The following is a 27974-nucleotide window of genomic DNA, read 5'->3' as shown; positions in this document are numbered from 1 at the left end:
GACTCCTTTGTGGGGATGAGAACCTCTTTTGCTGGAAACGATAGTCTGCAGGTCAATTATCAATCATGCACATGTTTGCAGTTCAAGGTCTTCCAGAGCTGCTTATGGCTGCTTCCTTTCTTGACGTAGGGGGCAATGGCTGCTAAACCCTGCGTGTCAAAAGCAAGGGGTGGGGAGACGCTCTTTACAAAGCCGGAAATGATTAAAATCTCAGGGTTGAGACCATTCCCAGTCAGCAAGGGTTTGCCAAGAGCACAGTTCCTGCTTCTGGTGTCTAGTCTGAAGAGCACAGAGTGGAGGTTTGTCTACCATTCCATTGGCAGTAGGACCTCTCCAGCTGCTGGTGAGCAAAGGGGAACAGTGACTCACTGGCGTGGCGGGCAGCGGGTAAACGCGCTAATTTGAGAGGTCAGCGGAGAGCCCAGCTCAATGGCCTAGTCTCGCCGTCTGACGCGCGGACCCTGCCGGCCTCCGTCCTCTTCCGCTTTCCTCAGGTGCAGCCCGGATCCCTCCGCCGCAGCGAGCGCTCCCAGTAGCGCTGCGATCGGCTTTTCGGCAATACCCGGATGGAAGCGTAATGGCCGCCATCAGGGACTCGCAGGCAATGGGGACCACGACAGGTATTCCCTGTGAGCGGGGCCGTCCAGACCTGTTAGGATGCCGGGACTTCTAGACGGCCGACTAGGGAGCAAAGGGCGAGTTTGTGGGGGCGTCAGGGTCCTCCGACCCAGCTCAGGGATCCGCCTCTTGTCATAGGAAACGCCTGTTAAATAGTCCCGGCCATTCACCGCTTCCGCCTAACTTGCCGCAAAGTTTTTCTGGAGAAGTCGGTTCTTTTACTCGTTGCTCTTGCAGGCTGCTAGAGCTAACCTGGCGCCTCTTAGCCCGGACATGCTTTACGTCCGGGCTTTTCGAACTCTCCACTCTCCCACAATCTAGGAGCTGGAGCGGGAGCGCCGTGACAGTGTGCCTCCGCGCGCCCGAGGGGCAGCCGAACCCCGGAGGAAGGGGCGGATCGGGCGCGGTGTTTGGGACCGAGCGGGGCGCGCGGCGCTCGAAGCACCCACTCGGCGCTTTCCGGGGCTGGTGGAGACGCATGGGCACCCCTCAGACCGCATCCCTCAAGCTGTAGGTTCGCAGCCCCACGGCAGCCCGCCTCGACGGCGTCCCCGTTGTGGGTGCAGTCTATGGTCATTGGAGGTCTTCTTTTGCAGATTTGCTCAGCTCCCTGGCGCGCGCCCCCTCCAGAGTTGGCCAAAGGCGCTCCTCCTTGCAGACCCCAACCACACCCAGTGGCAGATGGCTTTCTTTGTAACTGGCTTTCTCACTTGTAGAGTCCATTTTGAGTCTGTTCTTAACTTGGTGTCCTCATTGTCAAGTAGACAGTCTCTTCCTAAATGGCTATGGTAACTGAAAACGTGCAGGGTGAATGTATGTGAGGTAAAGTGTTATAACTCTTGAAGTAGACCAACGAAACAGATGTGGGAGCGTTAAGGTTCAGTTTTCTTTTTAGGTTTAAATTTGGGGGCGTTTAGCGTTTGCGAGCTATTTTAGCGAAAACATTAGTTGGGTATGTTTGGATATGAAAAGTCTAAAAGACCCTAGAAAAATGAAATAAGTCAATGTTTAAGAAATTCATGAGATTGTTGAACTTTGTACTGTTGTCACAATGATGAACGTGAAGACACAAAACTGTACATCAGGGTAGGAATTTCAGTAACTTGAGCGTCTGAGTGTTAGGCCTAGTTTATAGATGTTATTGAATTGTTTTTTTATGCAGCAAGGGATCTGGTTTGAGTGTACTCTGAAGTTACTATCAGGTTGAACAGATAGAAACCATTTAAATTGTTTCGGTGAAATACCCTAATGTTTTTCAGAGTTTAACTGCAAAGCAATAGAAATGGATTCATTATCTTTCAGCAAAACTGTTTTTTTTTTGAAATTCGTAAAAAGACATTACGTTCTATTAACATTTTCAGAGTGTTAGCATTTCATGAGAATGGTAAGCATAGTAGACCATATTGATTTTTGTGAGAATTCTCCTAAATAAGATGAGCCCCAGATCTGGAAAATTGTTACCAAAAGGGGAGGGAAGGATAGAATATAGGTATCTAACAACCTATTTTGCACATCCAAATTTTTCCTCATTGTTGTGGTGAAATTAAGTATAGATATCAATTCACAACGTTTTGTATCTGCTTTTGTGGAAGGATAAAAGGACAGCAACCACAACGGATACCTACTGTGCACATTGATAACATATGACCTTTTAAATTCTAGAGATTTTTATCATTGTCACACTTCAAGTCCTATCCTGTCTTCTCTGGTAATAGTATACTGTGATCCCAAAAGATTTTATATCTTGAAACATTCCAGAGGGAATATGTTTTAGCATAAATTTGTAGGTTGACTTTAAAATAGACTTTAAACATGCCCTTTTAATGTACTTTTATTTTTACTTTTCTGTTTGTAATTGTTCTTATTGAAGCATTGTGTGCTTTAGACCACGTAGTACAACTTTTTTTTTTTTTTAATGACTGAAGACTTGAATCTTGCCTGGCTTCCTTCAGGTACTCTACTAAAGGTTTTTGGGCAAAGCACTATAAACAGAAGAAAAGAGTTGAAATTTTTGTTAAGTATTTGATCCCAGGTGTTTAGGCTGTGACTATTTCAGTTCTATGTAGGATATTGGCTTCACATGGCGAGCAATTTTCTTGGGCTGTTAGATGTCAGAAGTAAGTATTAAGAGTTAACATTGTGCTGGTAGGATGTCTGGGTTGGAATCAGATCCAGATTCTAGTTGTAGCTTTGTGACTTTGGGCAAGACTTAATTTCCCTGTGTTGTCATAAATGAAGATATTGGATTAGATTGCCCTTCTAAGCTTTAAGTTTTGTGACTTTTGTAAATTTATGATGTTATCACTGGGTATCAGGGATAGGTTATTTGCCTAAGTGCAGAGAAATTTTTTCCTTCTAAATTTATACGCATAAGTTGAATATGAAGCGTAATTGAATCAAGAGTGTAAAAACATTTTACTAATGGTTTTTGCAGTCAAAGTTTTAAAATCTTGGTCTTCATTTCCAGATATCATCTCTTTTGATCACTGTTCCTGATTGTGGCTTTGTCCAAGCATTAAATTGTGTGCCTTTTGTTCCTTGAAGAAAGAGGTATGGTAAAGATTAAAGTACTACAGTACATAGTCTATTAAGTAGTAAGTTAATACATTTTAGTATTGGACAAAATAAAATAGTTATGTGTATGTGAGTTTTCATAAGTTATACTTTTATTTTTCGCCTAAATAAAATAAAATACTTACACATGGGTTCATTCTTCATGTAAGCGAAAAAGTAGTTTTTGGTTTCATAATTTTAATTTAACATTTCATTAGAGATCTAAAGATGATTTTAACTGTATCATCTTTCTAAATATAAGGATGGCATTAAGGGCTTCTGAGTAATGAATGATAGAAATAAGTATGGTAGGAAGATGTTTTGAAGCTGTACAAATGGTCAGAAGAGTGTTTGTGTTTTGCTCTAGTAAGTGCAAAGTAATGCACCTAAACAAAAATTGTCTAATATGTATTTATATTATGATTAATGGCATCTATATTGTGAATCAGAAAAGGGACTTGGGAATCACTGTAAAGTTATGACTGGTTTTCTGGAGACAATCATCTGAATATCCTGGTGTGGAAAAAAGACGGAAAAAAATCTGCCAACAAATCATGGTATTATAAGGCAAGGTTTGCAAATTCAGTGGAAAATATTGCGCACTTCTGGAGAAATATGAAACACAAGTGTCTTGAAACACAAGTGTCTCTTGCTGTTTGTGTTGGATAGGTCCTGGGATACCAGAGTATCATATAATTCCCCTCACCAAAGGTAATAAGTATACCCATAAGTATAACCTTAAATTAGGAATAAGGTTATGTATGTAAGTACTGAAATAGCTGTAGTAAACAATACCAACTTTAATTATTACTTTGGTAATCATAACCATAATTCATAACCATAAACATAACCATGTTCTTCTGTGAACTTTACCAGCAGATAGCTTTTTTCCAGGGCCGTTTTTCACAAGGGAATGAATTTTTAATTTTATTAGAAGTTAATGTCTAACAGCTACAATGAGTAGAGAGCAACAAAGCTGAGTTGAAATATCAGGTTATCATTTATGTTCATTTACCTGCGTAATTTCTTCCTGTATAACATTTGTTTGACTTCTTACCGTATGAGATTCACACGGGTACCATGTTGTTCCCAAATAGAGAAAAGAAACGGTGAGTGCTAAGAGTTTTCTTTACTATGTTTGATCTAAACTACTCAGAAAAAGTAATGTGATGAAGAATGAAAGCTTCAAATATAATGAAGTAAACAAGAGGCTGCTATTTGATGACTGACCAGAATCATGTGGATTATTCCATCTTGAAAAGTTGTGAGCAAAGTCCAACTAAAATTTTAAAATCGTGATTGGTATGACTGCGTGAAACAAGTGTCAGAATATTAGAATGAAGATGCATGGCTTGAAGCTTAGGAAAATTAAGTGGGTTTCACATGGGTCTCATTTCAAGAAGTGGTTATCGCTGAAAGCAAATATTGGCTTTATAGAAAGTAAATAATTTCAAAATGTAGTAAAATCATCACCAATTCCTAATTAAGATTGGGTTGTTGGAGGTTGTGGCTGGTATAGGGTGTGTACGAGTGTGTAGCGTTTGCTAACTCAGTATCTCTTTGTTTGGGGAAACATCCCTTCCCTGTTATGAGTGGTTGGTGGGCTATCAGTCAGTCTTATAGTCTTATAACTCAAGTCTAGTCATCCCTATTACAACAGTGATTGCCTGTTACTCAAGCAGAGCCAATCAAAATCCTTTGAAATTGATGTATGCATGCTAGGAGGAAGATACTCTCTTTTATCAAAAGTTGTTAATCTGGGAGGATGCTAGTGACCTATTTTCTTGGATGTGTGAGAATCCCATGTAAAGTAAGAGAAAGTGAAGCCACATAGAGATGGGAGATGGATGAATATGGAGTGTCAGTTTCAGTCCCACGGACCATGGTATGAGGTATCCATGGTTTTCTTTCGATTCTGTCAGCTACCCTTATGTCCTTCCCAGTCCGTTGGCCCAAAATTCTGTATATAAATTAGTTTGAATTAGATTGCAGCAGAAAATGTGCTGGTGAATATATGGCCTTATGAATTTAAGATCTCTAACTTCAAGTTGATCGTTCACATCTGTCTGCAATTTGCCATTTTCCTCCACCTTATAAAAGATGCCCTTTATTTATTCACCATTCATGCATGCATTTAGTTCTTCCTTCATTAAACCTACAAATATTTATTGAGTGTCTACTATGTACAAGTATGTGCAGCTGCCTGGTGAGTCAAGGAGTATACATTCCAGGCTGTGTGGGTGGTGGACTTTCTGTACTATAGCATGTTTTTTATATATTTAGGTTACACAGATCAACAAGCATGTGTTGAGAATAATCAGTACTAAGCTTAGCATTTTAGTAGTATGTAAGAATAAGAGGAACTGTTTACCTTCATAGTACTTATAGTTGAGTTAAGGAATCCAGTTTAATGTACATGAAAGACAACACAAATAGATAAAACAGATAATGACTGCACAATTGTATAGATTTTAAGTCTGGGTTCTGATAGGATGGAAATTAGTAAGGGCGGATTCTGTCCTGGAAGGTTTCTTCATGGAGATACAACTTCAAATGGGTTTTGACTTATGAATCAGATTTGATAGGCACAGAGAATAATTAAAGAATGGATGGAGTTGAAAATGATTAAAGGCTAATCTAAAATGACGGGGAGATTGATTTGACTAACAATTTGTATTTTGGGGGAATAAGAACTAGTGGGAAATAAGGTGGCTATTTTAACTAAATCCATGTATGAGACATTTGGAAAACCAAGCAGAAATTTTGCTTCTTTCTTCTAGGATGGAGGTTTCTTTGACTTGAAATGTTTATATTTCAGTGTGATGCCATTTTTGTGATGCTGAGATCCAAATTAAGTGTAATTAAGTTGTATAAATTTATTTGTTGCAGAAAAGATCTCGTTGCTATATCCATCTTCCTTAGAAATTTTAGAAAAATAGTAATTAACCTGCAATGCTGTTCTATGTTATATATATATAATTAGTTTATTTCTTCCTACCTCCCCCTTTTTGAGAGATCCCTTAGTAACAGTGGCAAAACCATACCTCTTCCCTGGAGATAACAGCCAGCTAAAAACTAATATAGCAGTATTTATAAAAACATTTTAAAAGAGATACGGAATGAAAGTAATGTTTGATTGCTCAGAATATTCATTTTGAGCTCCAGATACTAGGAATGATGTATAGGTTAATGTTGTGTTATTCTTTCATAAAATAGTAGTTGTGTCCTAGGTCTTTGCTTACCTTCTTTCTTCATAACCAGTTATCTGATCCTCAACTCAGAGAGTTAATAGTTGGAGTATTCCAATATACCAAGCTTGGCAAACTTTGGTGTAAATGGCCAGATAGTATATATAGGCTTTGTGGGCCATGTGGTTTCTGCTGCACCTATCAGCTGTTATTTTAACATGAAAGCAGCCCTAGATAATATGTAAATGAATGAATGTGGCTATGTTCCAATGAAACTTAATTTACAAAAAATAGGCAGCAGGCCAGATTTGGTCCACAGGCTGTTGGCTGTAATTTGCCAATGCCTGTCATAGACTTATGAGGCATTTCATTCCACAACCTCTCATGATCATATCTACCTACCTGCTAAGGTCTTCATTCTCCTCTCTAATAACTGTAGATGAATTATCTTTGTTCTTTTCTAAGTTCAACTCTTCCACTTGTTCGCTAGATCCCATCCCTTCTCATCTACTGAAGGACATTGCTGCTGCCTTTTTTTCCCCCTTCTGTCTTCTGTCATCAATTTTTCTTTTTTTTACTGGATCATTTTTGTAAGCATACAATCATACTGTAATTTCTCCCACCTTTAAAAAATAAAACAAAAAGCAACTCCACTTCAACTCTTCTGTCTCTTGGTCCTTTATAATAAAACTCCTTGAAAGAGTTGTCTGTACTACATCTCTACTACTTCTCTTCCCATTTTCTCTTGAATCCATGCTAGTCAGCCTTTCTCCTCTGTAACTCCACTGAAACTGTTCTAATCAGTGTCACTGGCGGTCTTGACATTGTCCAGTGGTCAGTTCTCAGTTCTCACCTTACTTGACAGAGTTGATCAATGCTTGATCCTGGAAACACTTTCTTCACTTTGCTTTCATGATACTCCTCTCCTGATTTACCTTCAGTCTCACTGGTCATTCTTTTCAGTCTCGTAAGCTGATTCTTTCCCATCTTTTACCTCTAAATGTAGTATCTTGAGGCTCAGGCCTTGCACTTGTCTCTTTGTTTACTCACTCCTTGGTGATTTTATTCAGTTCTATATACATACACACATATATATACACAAACAGTGACTCCCAAAATTTTATCTTACACCTAGACCTGTGTATTCTATATTCAGCTATACATTCCACATTTCTGCTTGGATGTTAACTAGGTATATCAAATTCTGCGTGTCTAAAACTGAACTCTTGATGTTCTTCTCAAATTTACTACTCCTATATAGTCTTTTCTATCTTAATAGTAAATGGCAACTCGTTTCTTCCAGTTTCTGAGGTCATAACTTTGAGAGTTATCCTTGACGTTGTCTCTTACTCTCATAGACCAAATTTAGTCTGTCAGCAAATCCCATAGGCTCTATCTTCACAGTATGTCCAGACTTTGACCATACCTCATTGTCTCCACCAGGCTGCCATCATCTCTTACCTGGATAATTGTCGTGTAACCTCCTCTCCTTGCTTCCAGTCTTACCTTGCTCCCAAATACTCTGTTCTTAACATAGCAGCCAAAAGGATCTCTTTAAAAAATAATTCAGTTCATGTTACTTCTCTACCCAGAATGTGCCAGTAGCTTCCCGTCTCGTTCATAGTGAAACCACAGTCCTTAGAGTGTCCGTCAGGCCTTGTTTCAGTCCTATTACTTCTTTGACCTCATTTCCTATTGCTTTCCCTCAGGTGTCTTCTGTTCCAGTCATACTTACCTTCTTGCTGTTCCACAAGTATTTTAGGTGCACTCCACACTCAGGGTGTTAGCACTTAACTATATCTTTTCTTGGAATGCTGCCTCCCTCAACTCCTTAAGATCTTGGCTCAAATAAGACTCTTTTAAGTGAGGTCTGCCTGAGTTCATATTAAAATTGCAACTCTCTGGTTCTGTCTCTCCTTCCCTACTTAATTTTTCTCCACAGTGCTTGTCACCTTTGAGTATATTATAGAATTTACTTCCTTTGTTTATTATCTAAATAACCAGTAGAGTGGTAGCTCCATGAAGGGAGGGATTTTCGTCTCTTTTGTTCACTGCATATTCCTAGTGCTTAGACCAAAGACTGGCACAGATTTGGTGCTAGCTACGAGCCCAGCACTATCCCAGATGCTGGTGATACAGCAAAGAAGGTGACAGATGTGGTCCTTATGCTTATGCAGCTTTTATTCCGGTGATAGAGACAGATATAAATTGGCAAATAAAATTTGCCAGAGAAAAAAGTGTTAGAGAAAAGAAATACAAGGGGCTAAAATAGAAAACATTTTTTTCTGTTTGAGGAGGGAATGGTTTGTCGGTTGGGAAAGGCCTTTCTGAGGTGGTGACATTTGAGCTGAGACCTAAAAGATGAGAAGGATCTAACCATTTGAAGAACGGGAGAAAGAACATTTCAAGCAGAGAACAGCAGGTGCAAAGGCCTGAGATAGAAAAGATAGGAAAGGAGTATTTGAGGAGCCGAGAGACTATCTCTGTTAGCTTGCTGGAGTGTGTTTACAGATGGGGAGAGTAGTGGGAGATGAAGTTGGAGAGAGAGGTCCAGGACCAGACGTCACTCTTCCTTGCAGGCCTTGGCAGAGAGATTAAATTTTATTTTAAGTGCCTTGGGAAGCCACTAAGGAGTTTTAAACAGGGAACACTGTGATCTATTTTATATTAAGAAGATCACTTTTGCTCCTGTGTGGAGAATGGATTCAGAGGAGGGTGGTGGGGAAGAGGGAAGCGTGAATTCAGTTAGGAAGACTATTATTTTAATGCACATTGGAGATGACAGTGGACTAAGATGATGGTGGAGATGGAGAGAAGAATTCAAGATGTATTTTGGAGATAGAATTGATAGGAGTTGCTTATGGATTAATGTGGGGAGTAAGAGAAAAGGAAATCAAGAGTGATTCGTTAATTTCTGGGTTTAGTAACTGGATGGAGTGTGGTGCCATATATATACTAAGATGGGGAAGCCCGGGGAGTGAAATTTGTTTTCTATCCATAGACAGGTACTTTATAGAGCCAGAGAAAAATTGAACAATTTTTATTATTTTTGGAAGCTGAGGGGAAATGGGTTACATGTTGATACATGTTCTCCCAATCAAGTAGCAATAAATCTTTGATTCTCCCCTGCCCCCAGTGTGTTCCAACATCTTAAGTAAAATCTGCCCCTTCTCCTAACTCACTGTCTCAGCAAAGTGACACACAGAAGAAGAAAAGAGTGAGAGGTGAAAACAATCTTTCTCCTTCCCGCACGAAATTCACTGGTCTTTATTTCACTTTGGACAGATTACTTCTGATTTTTCTCCCGATTCCTATATATTAAAAATGTGATTTCTGACTCTGCATGTCTGTGTGTTTTAAATCATATTCCATTGCAGCAAAAAGTTGACGTGATCTGTAGCATTTGTTATAAAGTGATTTAATCTGAAATCATGGGAGGTCAGATATTTGAGTTGAAAATAAAAAAATAAATGAGTTAAGAATGTGTTATGTCCCTGTCTACCCAGTCTTCTTGGTTGTCGTGAGGGGTAAATTAGAAATATGAAATAGAACTTGTCTTTAAGAAGCTTATAAATTATCTTGGGAGGTAAAATTTTAAAAAAGGAAATGATGTAAATATAAAACAGTTTGTAATAAAGTGGTGAGCAATGGCTGTGTTTTAAATGGATATTCAGGGAAGGGAGAGATTACTGTGTATTGCAGAAGGTTTCAGTGTCCCTGTAGTAGGTAAATTAGAAAGGAAATTTGAGCAGCGTTGAATTAAGATGGAGAGAAGGTGATGACAAGCCTGGTGAAAGGAAACAGTATGAACAAAGGTAAATAAAAGTGTCTGTGGTGGGGAGTGGAGAGCATCTTACATATTAGGCATTATATATGTGTAGATATAGTGAGTAGTCATAGTTTGAGAATAATAAGAAATAAGATTCATCTGAACCAGAAACTGCTTCTTTATTTTAAACTCCTTCATAATTCTATACCAGTGTCACCAGCCTTACCTGAATGGTATGTGGCTCATATGTACACTAACATTTTGAACGTTTCTAGATCTGTACTTAATTGCGTTTGCATACTTAACTCTTCAGTTCTCTTTTCTGTGTTAAGTTGTTCATTAGGCCACAATGATTTAAAGGGTGCTGGCTTGTATTATACATATAAATTCTACGAAATGTATTCTTTGCCTTGTTTAAATTATGATAGGCATTGGCCTCTCAGGTAAACTTTTTAAAAACTTAAAACAGCTACAAAAAAAGTAAGCCCAAAACATTTGTTTCAAGTCATGAAAAAGTAATACAATAGTTATTTTGAGGGCACTAAAATAGGTTCTGCTTTGAAAATAAGAGTTTTAGGGTTTTTTTGTGTTCTGGATTCCGTTTAGGCAGAACCTTGTATTTTCAGTAAGCTCTTCCCTGCTGCATGCTGCTTTTGTTCTCTTTCCACTTATATATTCATATGATTATTTTGCATTCAATTATTTCTGCAGAAAAGATTTGATAACTCAAAGAATATAATAGTTATAAATAATAATGACTAATTATACTAGTTTTCCTATCAGCATAATGTGATAAGTTAAGTTACAGAGTTATGTGCTAGATCACAAATAGGCCTAAGCTAAAATCAGAGTTTTTTAGTTCTTTGTTTAATGTTTAAGCAGGTAGAATGTAGTGAGTAGCACATAGATTCCTCCTTTTTATACCATTTCACTGAAGCTAAAGACTGTAAAATGTCTTTGCTTTTTAATTGTAGAAGCAAACAAAACTCTAGGAATGGTACTTTTTGATTCACTGTGTGCAAGTCTTCCTTATCCTTGCCATTTTACTTTAGGAATTGTCTTTTTAAAATTTCTGTGGTACCTACTGCACAATTCCTAACCTGTGCTGACACTACCTATTCTCTGGTTCCTCACTTTTTTTTTTTTTTGCTAAGGGAGATTTGCTCTCAGCTAACATCTGTGCCAGTCTCCTATATTGTATGTGGGTTGCCGCCACCACAGCCTCCCTGATGAGTGGTGTAAATCCACAAACCCAGGCCACTGAAGCGGAGTGCACCAAACCTAACCACCATGCCATGGTGCCTGCCCCTCTCACTTTTTATTTGGATTGTCACTTAATCCTCTAATTTTCTCACTTCTATTTTTGCTCTCTTTCTCCAATATATCTTGTTTCTAGTACCATTCTAATAGTATTTCTAAAACACTGCTTTTATAACTTCTCTCTGCTCGTGAACTATCTATGGTTCCTGGTTACCTTTCATTTCAAGTTCAAATCTGTCCTCTATTGTCTGTTCTCACTTAACCTCCCCATTATATGTTCTCTCCTTGGTCTAGATCCTGCAGTGCCGTGGGAGAGAAATGCTTTTCTTCTGACATTTTTTCATTCTGTTTTTCTGGTCTAGGCGTTTGCACCTTTCTTGCACGTTTAAGTCCCACTACTCTTTAAAGGATCATCTATCTTTCTGTGAAGTAAACACAGTCAACATTGATCTGTCAACTTAATGTCTTAAATAAGAGCCTTTGGTTACAAATAATAGAACTAGCTTAAGTTAGTTTAAGTTAGTGTAAGGTGCAAAGAGGGAATTATTTTAAGGATACAGGATTTCTTAGAATTCAAGGGCAGGAACATTTAGGCAGGCCTCGGTAAAGACTTGTGGCAGTGACATTGCCCCCTTGGTTTCAATCAGGGTACCTAGGAGAGCTGATGGTGGTCTCCCTTTTGTAGTTTTGGTTTGTTTGCTGTTTTTTGCTGTCATTCCTTTCAAAAATTAACCTGTTGTCAGTAGTTTGGAGGGTATCTTTCTATAGATTTGTCAATGTTTTTATGAACATATACTCTTAGGATCTTTCCTCCTGATATAAAAATGAGGATCTTTCCTCATAATTTAAAAATGTACTGCATGGCTTCATCTACAACTTCCTTTTTTAAAAACTAAAAAAAAATTCATGATATCTTTCTAAATCAATTCAATACGTATACCTCTTTCTTTATAATGTTTTCAAGTGGAGGTTCCATAATTTACTTAATTGTTTTCCTATTCGTGGATATTTGAGTGATACTGATATATATATCTATATGTTGTGGTTTTATTTCTGTAGGATAGAGTGTTAAAAGTGAGATTTATGGGATATACTTAGAAAATGGAGGAAATTGGTTATTTTCAAGGAAAATATAAATTGCCAGAAGTGACTCAAGCAGTAGAAAACCTGACAGCCCAGAAACCATAGAAGAACTTGCAGGGGTTGTAAGGCCTAAGTAGCAGGCCTGTATGGTGCTGTTGGTGCAGTCTGTGTAGTTTTAAGGAGCAGGCAATTCTCATGTTTAGTGAACCATTCTGGAGCAGATGAAATGGTGGAAAGTACTTTGATTCATTTTGCAAAGTCTCTGTGGTACCAGTACCAAAACTGTTAAAGATAGCATTGAAAAAGAAAATTCTAAATAAAATTGTCAGATTAAAATTAGCACTTTATTAAAGAATAATATACTTAACTAATGCGAAAATATTTCAATATTATACTTGCTATTCATTTCTTTATATAGTATATAGAAAATAATAGTGAAATTTAGATTGATGCTATAATTTTTACTATTTCTTTTTAACAATATACCAAGATCATGAAGCATATTGTTAGTTGTATAGCATTTATTTTCTATATAAAACACACAAATTGTAACTGCTTTCTGGTGGCGCCAACTCCCTTTACTTACTTTTTTAGGTAACCTCTTGGCTCACAGATGGATTGTTAAGTAAACGAAAAACCACTTCTCCTATAGCATGACTTTATAAAGCATGAGTGACATCTAATAGTGTAATTCTTCATCCTCTGAGTGTTATATTTGCCATTAATTTGTGACTCTTGTTACGGTCTTTTCTGCAGTGGTGTGATTGGGTACCTGTGTGTTGATATGAGGAGTGCAACGGTGAATGACACCTATTTTGTTTTGGTTTCTTCCCCACTTGTAGTGTCAACATTCATCAATTTTGTACTGGCATTAAGTTTACTATTTTAAGTTTGTTCAGGAGAAACTCCATTGGTTTACCACAGAAGTCACTTGCTTTGTTTGAGAATTTCATGATTTTCATGACTTCCTACTATTGTTTCCTTTTTTGAGGAAGATTAGCCCTGAGCTAACATCCGCTGCTAATCCTCTTTATGCTGAGGAAGGTTGGCCCTGAGCTAACATCTGTGCCCATCTTCCCCTATTTTGTATGTGGGACGCCTGCCCAGCATGGCTTGATAAGTGGTGTGTAGGTCCACTCCTGGGATCCAAACCAGTGAACCCCGGGCTGCTGAAGCAGAGTTTGTGAGCTTAACTGCTGTGCCACAGGCTGGCCCCCATACTACTTTTTGATAAAGTTTCGTAAGAGTATGGTCTAGAAGCAAAGAGATTGTCATTCTCATTACGTCCAAAGGTAAGCTATTTGCTTGTGGTGTGATAAGGAAGTATTCCAGTATGGAGGCCATAGTGATCCAAGGACAACATTTTAAGGAACTCTGACCTGATGATAACCAGTAATCAGTATAAACATTTTTATGTGCATAGTCTTGACTTGTTACTGTGAGTTTGTATAGGTCCATGTGTGTGTTTGTTTATCCATCCATCCATTCTCTAGCCATCTATTGATATTTGAACAAATTAAATCCTAATATGTCTACTGCTTATTTTCTGTTTCTTTCACTTAATAAATCTTAGGTGTCTTCCTATTAATAAATGTCTGTTTACAATATTATTTTTAAAATTGAATAATATTCCATTAAGTTAAAAATACTATAATTTGTTTATTGGTGGACAATTAGTTATTTTTAATTGTGATTTTGTAAACAATACGACAGTGAACATCTCTGATTATTACCTTTAAAATATAATTCTAGAAGTGAATCAAAAGTTACGTATTTTCTCCCCAGGCACATGTGTATGTATATATATTTATATTTATGTTATAAATAATATAATAATATAAATTACTATCATATTTATAATAAATATATATTTTTTTCAAACTGTTCTTTATAATGGTTGTGCCAGCTTATATTTCCATCATTAGTATATCATAGTGCCTCTATTATTATAAAATGAAATTTTAAAAATGAAGGCATATAAAACACAAGTCCAAATTTTTATTGTTAGGTTTAACAGACATAAATGTAATTCTGTAAAATTGCTGTAATCATTTCTAAATGCTTACTCCCAGTTTCTGTATATATCTTATCATGGACTGGTGAGAAATGGTTCATGGACCATGAGCAGACCATATTTTTAGTAGTACTGTTTTAACCTAGGAGCTAAGCTAGAAGGGGAAAATAGGGGCATGGGCTAGGGTTTGTATCTCATATGAATATGGTCATTCAATCCTCTTGCTTTTGCTGTGGTACCTGCTCTCTCAGTTGTGTCTGGTATCCCCTGTTTCAGAGATTCTGTTTACTTTCTGCAGAGCATAAACCTCGAGACTTCTGCTGTGATCAGAGAACAGCAGTTACCTACCATGATGGAGTGGAAGGGAATCTTAGCATCTAACCAAAACTCAAGCAGCTTTCTCCAAATTTCTGTTTTAGCTTCTTCTTCCCTTCTTCCCATTTCAGAGTTACTTGGTGCTGCCCGTTCCTAAACCCTTTGAAGATTCAGAGTGTAAAATGGGTTAGTCCTTAGCTTTCTCCACTGTCTGCCTGCGATTGTTTTCTTGAGGCTGCAGGGTCATTTACTACTAATTTATCTGCTTTCCAGCATCTAGAATGTTGTTGCTATAGCACCTCTCCTGTTGCCCATTGTTGATTTTTCTTTAAGGGCTTCTCATATATTTGTCATGTTGCAAATGTTCCCCTTCTCCAGTCCTTTCTGCTTTCTTAGCTCTATTAACAAAAGGTTTACATTTATTTCTATTTTATAGATTTTATTGTTGACAGATATTTCTTCTAGATCCTGTTATTTCCTTTTATGAGTTTTTTCTGCTTGAAATTGGTTTTACTGAAGTATTTACTTTAAACTTCTTTCCAGAAAGAGTACATATGTAGTATGTTTTCTGAATCTTTGCATATCTAAAATTGTGTTTTTCCCTTGTATATGAGAGTTTTCCTGGCTATAGAATTCTTAGGTTAATTCTTTTCCCTCAGAACTCTGTATCTGTTATTCCATTGTCTTCTAGCATGTAGAGTTGTGAGTAAAATGTCTGGTTAATAATGATGTCTGATTAAAGTCGGCATTGCTGGTGAAAAATTGAATACCTTTTTAGGTACTCTTCTTCCCTTTTTTTTGTGTGTGGCATTTCATTTTTATCTTGTAAACTAAAACATTTTACTTGGATAAGTTGTAGATATTGAGTTTTATGTTCTCCTCCCACTAGTAATCTTGCCAGGCGTTTGGGGAGCCTTTGATTTTGAAAATTTGAGTCTTAAAAAAAAAGCCCTCAGTGTAGTCTTTTTCTCTTGTTTTCAAAATCGTTTCTCTCCCATCTACTTTGTTCTCTCTTTCATAGCAGTATGTTCTTGTTTTTTTCAGTGTATTATTTCAGAGATTACCAGTTGTTACTTTTCTTTTTCTTTTTAAGCTTTCTCCTTTTTCTGCACTAACTTTCATTGTAGTTACTGTTTTTCACTGCTGGATGGGAGAACAGGGGAGAGGTTTCTCTGAGCGTTCAGATTATTTTCCCTTTTTTGAGCTATTGCATCCAGTGATGTTTCTGCCCGCTTATCTTTTTTGACGGCATTGGTAGTTGAGATGAATTCTTAGAGAATAAACCAAGATTTTCTCAGTTTTTTTAGTTAGAGGAGGGGAAAGTTAATGTGATTTTTTCTGGTAGCTAAGGATGATAATTTACTTAATATGGTGAAAGGACAGAATTCTTAAGCAGAAGAAGATAGCCATGGATATAGGAAGATGTAGCTTTGTTCAGAAATAATTTCTTTACATCTCTCCTGACAGCTGGTGCTAGCAACCCCCAACTCTGCCTGGCCTCTGGACCTGGCTCAAAGCTCGGGATTCGTTCTTGTCCTCACCATACCTCAGCCGGAGCCTTCTGTCACCCCAAAGGGCGCCACACAATCCTCCTCTCAAGTCTTCACTTTCTCCCCCAAGGTATGTTTAGGGGAGGGAGTGGGTGGAGTTATGTTGCTCACTTGCTTACCTAGGGCGTAGGATAGGTACTCCTTAAATGTTGGTTGAGTGAGTGTCCCCTAGTGGGCCTCCTCTTCAAAAGCGGTGTTGGCAGTCGGTTGGCATCTTTTTCACTCTTCTCTCTCTGGACCCTTTCCTACCAGACACCTTACAGTATGTGTATGGAATGTTTTTCTGGTTTCTAGCCATTTTGTAGGATTTTCTTTATTATGTTTTTTTGGTTTGTTGTTTCAGAGGACAGTTGGGAGAGGGAGGAAATCAAATGGCTTAAGTTGCCACCTTGATGCAAGAAACTGTCTAGGTTACTTTAAAGGGCCAGTCATACTTTATACAGATAGTATTATTTCATCAATTATGTGAAATAATACTTGATGAGATGTTCATCAAGTCTTATGAGGTAATAATACAGATATAGAAAGCAGTAGTTTAAGAAAGAAATTTAAAATCTATAATCCTTGTTGGTGGGCTAGAGATTAGACTATAGTGAAAAGAGCATTAGCTCATAGGCTGTAAGATTAAAATTAAATAAAATCTCTCTTTCCTTTTTAAATTGTATCTGAGATGTTCACACCATGCAGTACATTTTTTTCTCATAGGTGGCAACCCTAGTGTCATTTGCTACCAGGTTTCATCTTTGATTGCTTCCACAGACTACAGGTTGAACATAGTTGAAGACAAAATAGATTCTCCAAACTTAAAATTTGTGGGCAAATAACAAACCCACCTGAAATACACAAACTCCCCTGATGCTGTATTGTATATGCCATACATTGAATATAAAAAACATTGACATTCAGCATTAATTATTTAGCAGGTATCAAACTTAAGTAAAAGCTAAGTGGATTTCTTAATAAGGTGGTCCCTTGTATCATCATTGTTTTGCCTGTGAGGAAAGGACATGCACTTTAATGGCTGAACTTTGTGGCATCTGTTTTGGCTGCCATGCATCCTACTTAATTATTTTCTATTCCTTATGTACTAGAAGGGCAAGGTTGCTGGATGGTCAACTCTGAATAAGCAATGTATTAATGTATATGTCCTGCCGCCCCCTCTAGATTGTAAGCTGCAGTAGGGTAAGGACCATGTTTTTGAATCTCTCCCTAGTGCCCGTCAAAATGCCTCAAATTCGTAGTAGGTATTTATTAGTAAATGTTGATTATTTAAAATCATATTTTTATACTGGCTCTCAGACTTTGGGATATATGTTTTCTTGTAAGAAAAGTTTTCAATTGTGTAGATATTTTGAAATGGAAATGATATTTAGAAATATCAAAATCTTAATTTTTTAGCATTATGTATATTTTTTAGGACTCATGTAACGTTACTGTAAGAAGCAGTTTACCTTTTGTAATGAAACCTATGACACAGTCTTCTCTTAATTATATGTAGTAATAGAAAAGCTTGGGTATGGATAATCCAGAATGACCATAGTATGTTATTCTGGCAAGGAGAGAAGATCCATTACTAGATGTGCTTAAAAAGTTTCACATGTTTGATCCCTCCCCTCAGATTTTGGTGTGGTGAAAGCTCCATAGCTGATCATAATGCTTGTCACTGTCGAGAGTGTGACACTCTGTAGAGAATCTCTTGGTGTGGAGTATCCACCAGGTTCCATTGAACTTTTTTCTAGCCATTTATTATTTTTCTTGCTTTTAAGAAAAAGTTTTTACATTTAGCTTTGAATAATACAGTAAAAAATTTAAAGTAAAAATTTTAATATTTTACTGTATTAGGCATAGTATGTTAAAAAATTCGGTAAACTGGTACCCTTCTAATGAATACATTATCAGTTTAGTATATTTAAATATTCAATATTTGAAGAATATTGAAAAAATGCATTTTTTAGACTTAACCAAAAGTGTTAAGCTTGAGAAATATTAAAAGGACCTCTTAATATGTAAAGTAATTTAATTTTTAATTATTTTCCCTCAGCAAAGGATTTCTAAAACAGTGAAATTTCTAGTTATTACTTAGATTAATTGAAATTGAAAGCTGAGACCTTTGGGTAGACATTATGGATGAAGCTTAATGTGATTTACACTTTAGTATCTTTTGCTTATGTAATTTTATCTGTTGTTCATATACATATTAAAGACCACAGAAGTAAGAAAATGTAATTCTTCTAATACACAGTTTGACATTTTTACTACTGAACCTTCAGTACTCAGATTCCAATCTCAGCAGTAATTATCATATCTTATTACTTTACTGTTTTTATTCCTCTGCAATTTGAATCATAATGTCTCATACATGGTAATCACATGCAGTAATGATGGTAGCTACAATTCATATAGCGCTTTACAGGATACCGTTACATATTTTCTCATTTACTCTTCACAACAACCCTATGGAAGAGGCAGAGGAAGTACTAATTTTTTTCTTTTTCCATTTTATAGATGAAGCAACTAAGACACACAGATTGAGACTTGTCTAGAGTAACATAAACCAGTAAGTGTTTGAATTAATAGAGGCAGATAATAATGGGTACTTTCTAATCTACCAAGGGCTTTCCTTGCTGCTGTTTGCCTGAGTTCTAGGGACAAAAAGCAAAATAGCCAAAATGGTAGGGAACCAGAAAGGTAGTAGGTAGACTTTGGGAGTACCCCAGGGAAATGTACTTTTCCTTTTAATTTCTTCTTTGTGTGTGCGTGTGTGTGTGTGTGTGTGTTTTTTTTTACCAGTTAGTAATGATAACTTGAGAGAGCAGATATTTTTGTTATTGTTAGATGAATGAAATTTTATTTTAAACATAAGTTATTCCTAAGGCACTAAGGAAGTAGAAAATCTGGAGAGAAGTCTATTGAAATTCTCACAAGATAATAGCTGTAAGGTCAGCTAAGCAAGTGAGAAAGTTAATGGTACATGTTTGTAATTGGAACCACATGTATGTAATTGGAACTTAAGTTTTTAGGAGTCTCCTGTTAAGATTTTTAAAATCTTGTTTTAAAACTGTAGTATCGACTTAATATAAAAATCTTAGAGCTTAAGGGTGCTTATCCAATTGTGGTTTTCTTTAGATGAGGAAACTGAGGGGCAGAGAGGTTGAAGCTTGCCCTGTGTCACAGAGCAGAGCTGGAGGTAGAGCTTCTATTTCCTGACTTCCAGATTAGTATTATTTCTACTTTTAGCTAGTACTTCTTGGTAAGCTGTTCTTAAAATACGAAGTAAAAAATCTTTTATTTATGTGTTTGATCAACATTCCTACTTTGTCTCAAAATGAACTGAAAAATGTGGAATTTTCTGATACTTTTGTGATGAAAATTTCAATTCTTTGGTTTTAGGTGAGTTAATGTGGGAAAAATCCTGGTATTTTGAAGATGTCTCGGCACAGTATTGTTTCCTGTTTAAATTACAAGTAACTTCAAGAGTTTTCAGAAAAAAAGAAATTGGGATTTTTTTTTTGTTAAATCATGCCATCTGAACAGAAACAGTTACTTTTTGATGAAAAACAAACTACTTTACAAAAAGATTATAATGTGAAAAATGAAATAATTGATACTATCAGATCAGTACTTAAACCAAAAATTTCAGAAAATAGTTTTCATTATGAGCTAAAAAATGTGAAAATTGTTTTGCCGAAGATAAGTATTCCAGATGAAGTCCTATTGAAACATGAAGTTGACAAATACAGGAAATTATTTCAGTGTAAATCACAGACTGCAAGGAAATCTATCAGTATAAAGACTGTGAGCTGTGTAGAGGAATGTCTATTGCTCCATAAGTCTGAGAGAGTTGAAGAAGAGGGTGTAAAAATGTCTGCAAAAATACTCAATTTCAACTGTTTAAAATGCCGAGATAGCACTCGATATAGCCCAAACGATTTGCAGAAACACTTTCAAATGTGGCACCATGGTGAATTACCTTCATATCCTTGTGAAATGTGCAGTTTTTCAGCAAATGACTTCCAGGTATTTAAACAACACAGACGAACTCATAGAAGCACTTTAGTAAAATGTGACATTTGTAACAATGAGAGTGTATATACTTTATTAGACTTGACAAAACATTTTTCATCCACGCATTGTGTAAATGGTAATTTTCAATGTGAAAAGTGCAAATTCTCCACCCAGGATGTTGGCACATTTGTTCAGCACATTCATAGACATAATGAAATCCATTATAAATGTGGTAAATGCCATCATGTGTGTTTCACCAAAGGAGAGCTTCAGAAGCACCTTCACATTCATTCTGGTACATTTCCTTTCACTTGTCAATATTGTAGCTATGGTGCCACCAGAAGAGAGCACCTTGTAAGACATGTTATAACTTTGCACAAAGAACATTTATATGCGAAAGAAAAACTGGAAAAAGACAAATATGAAAAAAGGATGGCAAAGACTTCAGCAGGACTTAAGTTAATACTGAAAAGGTACAAAATAGGTGCATCAAGGAAGACATTCTGGAAACGTAAGAAAATCAACAATGGAAGTGACAGAAGTATAGAAAAAAACACTCAAGTGCTTAAAAAAGTGAACAAAACACAGGCTAAATCTGAAGACCAGGGCCATCTTGTTCAAGAACATTTAAATGAAGAAAAGGATGAACGACTGCACTGTGAGAATAGTGATAAGCCTGCTGAGTCAGAGTCAGAAAAGCCGGTTCTTCTGTCCACTGGGCAATGTAATAGAGCAGAAGAGGGGTCAAATTCTACTTCAGGTGTCCTGAAGACTGCTGTACAAGGACCTCCATTGTTAATGGTGAAAAATAATAAAATAACAATTCCTGCTAACTACAGTGCTAAGTTTATGGGCTTCAAGATGGTGGATGGAAGACAGCATATTGTAATAAAGTTGTTGCCTATCAATAAACAGAATTTATATTCACCAGGCTCACAGTCAGATGCTGCAAAGGACAGTACTGCTAATTTGCAGCCCCAGACTTTGGACACCACTGGATTTTTAACAGGAATAACAACTGAGTTAAGTGACACAGTTTACATGAAAGCAACTCCTCCATTTTCATGTTCATCTCCTGTACTTTCGGGGAAAGTAACTTCAGAAAGAGAAATGGCTTTGTTCTCTCAAACAAGTAATATGCTTCAAACAATGGATGATGAAAAAAATGTATCGTCTTTGCCAACAACATCAGAATTGGTTACAGCATCAGTGAATTTGGCCACAAAAGTTGAAACAAGAGATAATGTTGACTTGTGGGGAAGTCATATTACTCAGAGTCACCGTGAGGTGTCAGATACTGCCATTAAAAGTCCAGATAAAGTCAACCATACTACCAGACCAAGTGCATACAACAGTGGAGATATGCATAACTATTGCATTAATTATGTCAACTCTGAGTTACCTGTTGAACCTTCCAACCAAGGATCATTGCCTTTTCATAATTACTCAAAAGTGAATAATTCTAATAAACGCCGTAGGCTTTCAGGAACAGCAGTGTTTGAAAACCCTCACAGAGAATCTTCATCAAGCAAGACACTTGTTCAACAACCAATAAGTGAATCAGTTTTATCACTAGTAAGGAAGGAGAGTTCAAATCCAGATAGCCTATTAGCATCTATTAGCCTTTTAAATACTAAAGATGGAACTTTAAAAACACAAGCTGAAATTGAAGAGCAGTGTGTTTTAGAGAAAGGACAAAACATCGATGGGCAGAGCCTATACACTAATGAAAATCAAAATTTTGAGAACATGACTGAAAAATCTAAATGGAATGACTTTTCTAATGATGAGTCACCTATGATGCCTAGAATCACATCTGTTTTCTCTCTCCAGAGCGAACAGGCATCAGAATTTTTGCCTCCTGAAATAAACCAGTTACTTCAAGATGTATTAAAAGCAAAATCTGATGTAAAAGAAGACTCTAGTAACACGCCAAATAAAGGCCTGCCACTTCATTGTGACCAGTCATTTCAGAAACATGAGGGAGAAGACAAAATAGTTGAATCTTCAAAAGACTTTAAAGTACAAGGCATCTTGCCAATTCCACCTGGTAGTGTGGGGATTAATGTGCCTACAAATGATCTGAATTTCAAATGTATTGGAAAAGAAAAACAAATGCTGTCAGTGTCACAAGATGTGAGAGATTCGGAGAAGACACCTAGAATTTCTAGTATTGGCACATTACTTAAGACCCAGTCAGATGCAATAATAACACAGCAGCTTGTAAAAGACAAACTACGAGCCACTACACAAAATTTAGGTTCTTTGTATATGCAAAGTCCACTTGTAAATTCAGAACCGAAAAAAGCTATATTAGTTCAGACTCCAAAAGGCATTTTTGTACCATTGCACATTGCTAACAAGCCTGGATTACACGTTGTTTCAGGAAGACCACTTCCATTAGTTAATACACAAGGCGTGCCTGCTTCTCTTCTCTTAAACAAGAAACCTGGGATGATTTTAACATTTAATAATGGGAAATTTGAAGGTGTTTCCACTGTCAAAACTGAGAGTGCTCAAGCTTGTGGAACTACAGCTAAGGAACCTTGCAGAACACCTTTTTTGAAAGTAGAACCAAACAATAATTGTCTGACACCTGCACTTTGTTCCAGCATTGGCAGTTGTTTGAGTATGAAAAGTACCTCAGAAAATACCTTACCATTAAAAGGCCCTTACATTATTAAAACATCAGCAAGTTCTTCAGTGAAAGCTGTTCCTACTCCTAATATATCTGAGCAGCAGGGCGCTAAGTTGAATATCTTGGATTCAGTAAGACAGCAGAATGAGATTTTTCCAAAACCACCTCTTTATACCCTCTTGCCTGATGGCAAACAACCTGTTTTTTTAAAGTGTGTGATGCCAAATAAGACTGAGCTGCTTAAGTCTAAATTAGTCCAAAATAGTACTTATTATCAAAATATACAGCCAAAGAAACCTGAAGGAACACCACAAAAAATATTGCTGAAAATTTTTAATCCTGTTTTAAATGTGACTGCTGCTAATAATCTGTCAGTAAGCAATTCTGCAGCCTCATTGCAGAAAGACAATGTACCATCTAATCAGACTACAGGAGAGCAGAAAGAGCCAGAATCTTCTAGAGATGCCTTACCCTTCTTACTAGATGATATGATGCCAGCAAATGAAATTGTGATAACTTCTACTGCAACATGCCCAGAATCCTCTGAGGAACCAATATGTATCACCGACCATTCAGAGGCCAGGGTGTTAAGGTGTAAAACAAATTGTACAATTGAGAGAAGCTTCAATAAAAAAAAGACTTCCAAAAAAAATTTTTCAAGAATAAAAACTCGTGTAAGAAGTAAAGATTCTGAAACTGCCTTTGTATCTAGAAACAGAAACTGTAAACGAAAGTGTAGGGGTAGTTACCAAGAACCTCCAAGAAAAAAAGCAACATTACATAGAAAGTGTAAAGAAAAGACTAAACCTGAAGATGTCCACGAGTCGTTTGATTTTAGCAGACCTAGGCTTTCAAAAGATTCAGTGAGAACTTTGCGGCTTTTCCCCTTTAGTTCCAAGCAGCTTGTGAAATGTCCTAGGAGAAACCAACCGGTTGTAGTTTTGAATCATCCTGATGCAGATGCACCAGAAGTTGTAAATGTAATGAAAACTATTGCTAAATTTAATGGACGAGTACTTAAGGTTTCATTGTCAAAAAGGACTATCGATGCTTTACTGAAACCAGTTTGTTGTAACCCTTCCAAAACAACTTACGATGAGTTTTCCAAGAGGCACAAAACTTTCAAACCTGTTAGTTCTGTGAAAGAAAGATTTGTGCTAAAATTAACGCTTAAAAAGACAAGCAAAAACAATTATCAGATTGTGAAAACTACCTCTGAAAATGTTCTGAAGGCTAAATTTAACTGTTGGTTTTGTGGTAGAGTATTTGACAATCAGGATGCTTGGGCTGGTCATGGGCAGAGACATTTAATGGAAGCTACTCGTGATTGGAATACGTTAGAATAATTAAATGTGATTACCAAGGAAAAGAAAAGTGTAATTATCTTAGAAGGAAACAGTGGGTTGAATTACTTTAATGCAGACATTTTCTACTTCAATATAGAACCTGAAATTAAACAGTAAAAGTGGGCTCTTATTTCCACAGGAGAGCAAAAGGTTTATGTGTAGTATTTGAAAATGCTATTACTTCACACATAAGTTTTGAAAGAAACTAATCACAGCACAGATGTACCTTGATTTAATTTTTAAAAATGTGTTCTTGGGAAGTTAGGGCTAAAGAAAATTTTGATAAAACAGTTTTCCCAATTTAGTTCTTTAGTGACTCTTAGAGGGTAACGGCTGACAGCCTCATTCCCTCTCTTCCACCAGCCTTATGAATCTGATAAATACAGCTCCTCTGAAGCTGGAGAGCCCTTTCACCATGGAACTGAAGGAGTTTCTCATCATTGGTGAAGATATGCTAAGAGAGCTTGGGTAAAGAACTTACTCTACAGCTGCAAAATATAGTTCTATTGAAGGGTATTAGGCTCCTCTGAGAGTGCATTTAACTCACTACATTTACACCTCATATGATGCTTGAAAAGAGTTTTTGACAAGAACATCTTTTTTCCTCATAAGCTGTGTCCCTTGTCAGAGATTGAAACACTCTCCAATGCAATTTTCTTTTTCTAAATGGCTATGTCAAGCACTGCAGTAGATGGGCAGCCTTGAGAGAAGAATTAAACTCTCCATCTAGTTTGAAGTTCAACTAAAGAACTTGGAACATTTTTCTGAATTTAATTATAGTCTGTAGTGATCCCCTTGCACAGAACTATGCTTATTTGATTTTAATTGTTTGTCCCCCATAAAGGCAAATTTTTTCTTGGTTGCCATCCCTTTACAAAGAGTGGAACATAGAAGCACTTCCAAGGGAATGAGTTTTCTGAAAATTAAAAATTATTCTGGAGAAACAATATTTTGAAGCAAGATGAGCAAAGCAAATCAAATTTTTGTCTGTGTTTAATTACTATTAGTGTCTGAACATGTCCACATTGGGACAAACTTTTTTTTTTTTTGATGAGGAAAATTCAGCCTGAGCTAACATAACATTGACAGTCTTCCTCTTCTTTGTTTGAGGAAGATTAGCCCTGAGCTGACATCTGCGCCAATCTGCCTCTATTTTGTTTGTGGGATGCCTCCACAGCATGGCTGATGAGTGGAGTAGGTCCACACGTGGGATCTGAACCCATGAACCTGGGCTGCCAAAGTGGAGCATGTGGAACGGTAACCACTCAGCCAGGAGGCCGGCCCCTGGGACAAGCCATTTTTGTTAGCAGATTTTCATTATGACTGACAACCCAAAGCAGATTACTTACTGATTGTTGGCAGTTGAAAATGCAGGAGCATTAATAGTGAACTCAGTGGCAGTGCATAAAACTTCAGGACAAATTCCTAAGGGACATGCCCAACAGGTAGAGTTTTAAAATGGATTATTTTCATGACAACAGAATCATCGATTTAAACTTTTCACCTTGTAAGTTTGGATCAAATTTTGTTGGATCATTGGATAATGGAGTTCTTTTATTACAAAATTACATACTATATAATTTTTGTTACATTGTTACTACAAGTGTTATGACATTTTCATTGATTGAAAACTTCAGGGCTTCTTTTCTGTATATAACAAAGAATTTAAACCTGTACATATTTTTGTACCTTTCAGTTTGTTATGTAAATTTTGCACAGAAAGTTTTTGACATAAAAAGTTTATTTTTTTTTTCACTTTAGTTCTGTGCATGCACTAATAAAACTGATTGTTTAATTTAAAAGGAATATATAAGACTTTACCCATGTTATTTTCTTGGTTTTTATTTCAGATGTAGATTTTTTTTTTTGGGTAAATTCATTTTTCAGGGATTGAACACTATTGTTAGCAAGTGCCTAAAAGATGTGAAACAGTTTACATATGTCAACTGTAACAGTAGGTCCCCAGTGGGCCCATTCCCCCAATAGTTTTATTTTAAAGAAAGCCATACATAGATGCTTCAGGCTATCTTGCTATGCACATTATACATGTACTGTTTTTGTGTAGTTTGTCTACTTTGTTAGTGAAGTATTTTTTGTATAAAACCTGTTACTATTGTGTTTCTTAAATTGAGCCTAAGAATGGAGTTGATTGAAAATATACAGTATATATTAATGATGTATATGGTGTTTAAAGAATGGTAAGCATTGTTAATTTCTGTAATGTATGTTTTCTTCAAATTAAATTTGTCTTAAGTTTGTGTTCACATAATTTTTTTAGTGTGCAAAAAACAAACAGGAATTTTGTTGCAACGGGAAATATTTACATTACAAAGATTTTTCTTATGCTAGTGAACTATGCAAAATAAAGTATGGAATTTCTTTTCCCAAAATCATAGGTGAAATTTTGTTTGAGAAGGGTAGCATTTACTATAATTTTACTGTGGTTGTCCTGGTGAGGAAAGCCATAGAGAGGCTTACACTCTTCAGTACCCTAACAGCAACAAAACTGAAATGCTCTGTTCTGGATAGATCTGTTATGCATCATCTTCTGTGAACAGAGAAGAGAGAGAAGAAACTATCTTGCTAATGTTTGCAGCACTATAAAAATACATTTCAGGGCTGGCCCAGTGGTGCAGTGGTTAAGTTCGCACATTCCGCTTCTTGGTGGCCTGGAGTTTGCTGATTTGGATCCCGGGTGTGGACATGGCACCACTTGGCAAAAAGCCGTGCTATGGTAGGTGTCCCCACGTATAAAATAGAGGAAGATGGGCATGGGTGTTAGCTCAGGGCCAGTCTTCCTCAGCAAAAAGAGGAAGATTGGCAGTAGTTAGCTCAGGGCTAATCTTCCTCAAAAAAAAAAAATTCAGAATAGCCATAATAGTAAAAAAAAAAATCTAATGTTGAGCCAGCCCTGATGGCCTAGTGGTTAAAGTTCGGCACTCTCACCACTTTGGCGGCCTGGGTTTGTTTCCTGGTTGTGGAACCACACCACCTATCTGTCAGTTGCCATTCTGTGGTGGTGGCTCACGTAGAACACCTAGAGGCACTTACAGCTAGGATGTACAACCATACACTGATTGTATGAAAAAAAGAAAAAGAGGAGGATTGGCAACACATGTTAGCTTAGGGTGAATCTTTCCCTACCCCCCCCCCAAAAAAAACCTATATCTAATGTTGATATATACTTTTTGCCTTAAAGTTTTAAAAGCCATTTAAAAGAATTTCATGCCCCATTTCTTATTTTGTTAACTTAGGCTATTCTGAAAGAGACAGACCTGGTTGGAGCTTTTTTATTGCCAAAGCAGCAAATCCGAAAATGAAACCTTCTATCCTTCCTTTCCTCGTGGCTGAAACAGAGCTAAAAATGGCTTTCCAAAATAGGATATTTAGTAGTTTGAGGTTCTTATTACAACTGGAAGAGTTAGTTTCATTTTTGCAATCCAACTTCTGGGTCAGGAATTTGTTTCAGTTTGTCCTGTTTGTCAATCTCCATTGAAATGGGCTTCACTATTTGGCATTCACTTAAAAGAAAAAGTTTAATTTTCAGAGTTCACCTTTCTGTTTGGCTGAGCACTCAGTATCACAGATTGAAATGTAATTGTTTTTTAATAAAAAATTTTGTTTTTGTTAAGAGA

General features: G+C 36.8%; 1 protein-coding gene across 7 annotated transcripts; it reads left to right on the top strand.

The window, feature by feature from the left end:
- The first annotated feature begins 194 nt into the window (after positions 1-194).
- Positions 195-27974, top strand: ZNF518A (zinc finger protein 518A). Of its 7 annotated transcripts, XM_070269177.1 has the most exons (6): positions 231-343; positions 495-620; positions 3086-3168; positions 16268-16420; positions 18856-18907; positions 19741-27974. In XM_070269177.1, the coding sequence occupies exon 6, from the start codon at positions 19870-19872 to the stop codon at positions 24337-24339; it is 4470 nt and encodes a 1489-aa protein (XP_070125278.1). In that variant the 5' UTR covers positions 231-343; positions 495-620; positions 3086-3168; positions 16268-16420; positions 18856-18907; positions 19741-19869; the 3' UTR covers positions 24340-27974. The 7 variants fall into 7 exon arrangements, with proteins under 7 accessions (XP_005602182.2, XP_005602184.2, XP_070125278.1 ...); XM_005602125.4 differs by having other exon boundaries at positions 195-620; XM_005602127.4 differs by lacking the exon at positions 495-620 and having other exon boundaries at positions 201-343.

Source organism: Equus caballus, chromosome 1, assembly GCF_041296265.1.
Source record: "Equus caballus isolate H_3958 breed thoroughbred chromosome 1, TB-T2T, whole genome shotgun sequence".
NCBI lineage: Eukaryota > Metazoa > Chordata > Mammalia > Perissodactyla > Equidae > Equus > Equus caballus.
This window is presented reverse-complemented; position numbering and strand designations above follow the sequence as displayed.

Coding starts and splice junctions, on each gene's coding strand:
- ZNF518A (XM_005602125.4), top strand. CDS start 19,870: ATGCCATCTGAACAGAAACAGTTACTTTTTGATGAAAAACAAACTACT.